This window comes from Carlito syrichta, unplaced genomic scaffold (genome assembly GCF_000164805.1).
Source record: "Carlito syrichta isolate Samal-C Ts95f unplaced genomic scaffold, Tarsius_syrichta-2.0.1 Scaffold302307, whole genome shotgun sequence".
In the NCBI taxonomy this organism is placed as follows: Eukaryota; Metazoa; Chordata; class Mammalia; order Primates; family Tarsiidae; genus Carlito; species Carlito syrichta.
Genome location: NW_007246403.1, coordinates 511,163 through 512,854, shown reverse-complemented (window position 1 = coordinate 512,854; position 1,692 = coordinate 511,163). Strand labels below are relative to the sequence as shown.

The 1,692-nt window shown below is 62.1% G+C and overlaps 1 protein-coding gene across 1 annotated transcript in view; it reads left to right on the top strand.

The window, feature by feature from the left end:
- Positions 1-71: 71 nt before the first annotated feature.
- PVALB (parvalbumin) overlaps positions 72-1,692 on the top strand; it is a 15,797-nt gene continuing 14,176 nt past the window's right edge. Inside the window, exons 1-2 of the mRNA XM_008056282.2 lie at positions 72-150; positions 1,536-1,668. Coding sequence (XP_008054473.1) covers positions 102-150; positions 1,536-1,668 — 182 coding nt within the window. The 5' untranslated portion in view covers positions 72-101. The remainder of the gene's footprint in view (positions 151-1,535; positions 1,669-1,692) is intronic.

Below are 1,692 nucleotides of genomic sequence, written 5' to 3'. Positions count from 1 at the left end.
GCGGGGTCGGAGCAGGGGCGTCCTCGGCAGTTCCCTAACTCTGTCCGGGCGGGGAGGCAGGCGCCCTACCCAAGCGGCAGAAAGTTGCGGGCGCCGAAGGGATGGCCACGCTGGAGGATTCAGGGTCCCCGTCCAAGGGCGAAGACCAGGGTGAGAGGAGGGACCTCCCGAGCCCTTGTGCGCGCTCGGGACTTTCCCTTTAAGGCACGTGGAGGGAGCCGCAGGCGCGCGCGCCTCCTCTCCGGGCGACCCCTTTCCTGGACCCGGGTTCTGGACAGGACTTTTCCCGCCAGGAGGTGGCCGTTGCTGGTCCCCGCGGCCTGACCTCCCTCCCCCGAGCTTACAGCCCCTCTCCTCCGAGGACCTGCGGGCGGGCGAGCTGACCTTCTGGCACGGGTGCTCACCGCACGGAGCATCCCGGCACCTCCAACCCGAGCCTCCTGAGGCGGGTGCGGGCGGGGGCCTGGCCGCGGCACCTCTCCAGGCTGCCCAGGACTCGAGCGCTTAGCTGCTCGCCTTCTCCGTCCTCCCGGTCGCCTAGGTGGGGGAAACTAGGGAACATTCTCAGGGAGAGCGGGAGACTTGCCCAAGGTCACCTAGCCCGGCAGAGGGCGACTTAGAACGGAGTCCCCTCCGGGTCCTGGCCCCCCACCCGGTGTCAGAGGTGGAGAGGGCAGCTTTCCTTCCCTCCAGCCTGGGCTGAGGGGAGGAGACCGTGACTTTCAACAGCACGCCCCCCCCACACACGTAAGGGACACAGTCTTTCCCAGGTGCTCTAAAGAAGGAGCCCAGGACAGAAAAGTGAGGGTCAGGAGGGGTTCCCACTTCTTTGCTGCTTGACACCCCCTCCCTGGGTACAGAAGTCTCTGGGAAACCACTTGCCATATGCTGGGATAACCCACTCCCTCAGCCTCCGCTGCCTTGCTACCTCTGAAGAAACTTTCTTCCAGAGCCTCCTGACACCCCCTCCCACTGCCACTGAAATGGATTTCTGCCGCAAAGCCAGGACTTTGGGTCCTCCCCTCCTCCTCCCACTGTGTGACCTTGAGAGAAGCGTGTCCTTTCTCTGTCAATTTTCTGGCCACAGAGTCCGTGGTCAAGAAAGAAAGTCGACCCTCCTGTTCCATCCCCTCCCACCAACTCCAATACACACGCCATGTTCACAACACCTTCCTCTCCCCAGCCCACTCCCACCCAGTCACCACCCAAAGCCTTCATGGGCACAAGAGTCTCGGGAGAACAAAAGTCTCTGGTTCTCAGGTGCTACCTCCACCATCAGCGAAAGGCGGCAGGGTGGGGGGCCAGCTTGAGAGAGGGAGATCCAGGTGTGAGCCCACCTTCCACCCCCAGCTGTGTGACCTTGGACGGAGCATCCTCTCCGTGGTCGCCCTCAGCCCTGCAACGGAGTCGCCTCCCTTCCATTCCCCACGACCTGCATGTGGGAGTCAGTCAACAAATGCCAAGACGCCCCACTCTCCCACCTTTCCCTACTGCCCCTTCCGAGTTATCATCTGACCCTGCTCTTCCTCCGACAGCTGCTGACTCCTTTGACCATAAAAAGTTCTTCCAAATGGTCGGCCTAAAGAAAAAGAGTGCAGATGACGTGAAGAAGGTGTTCCACATCCTGGATAAGGACAAGAGCGGCTTCATCGAGGAGGATGAGTTGGGGTGAGCCAAGGCCTGTGGGGGGTC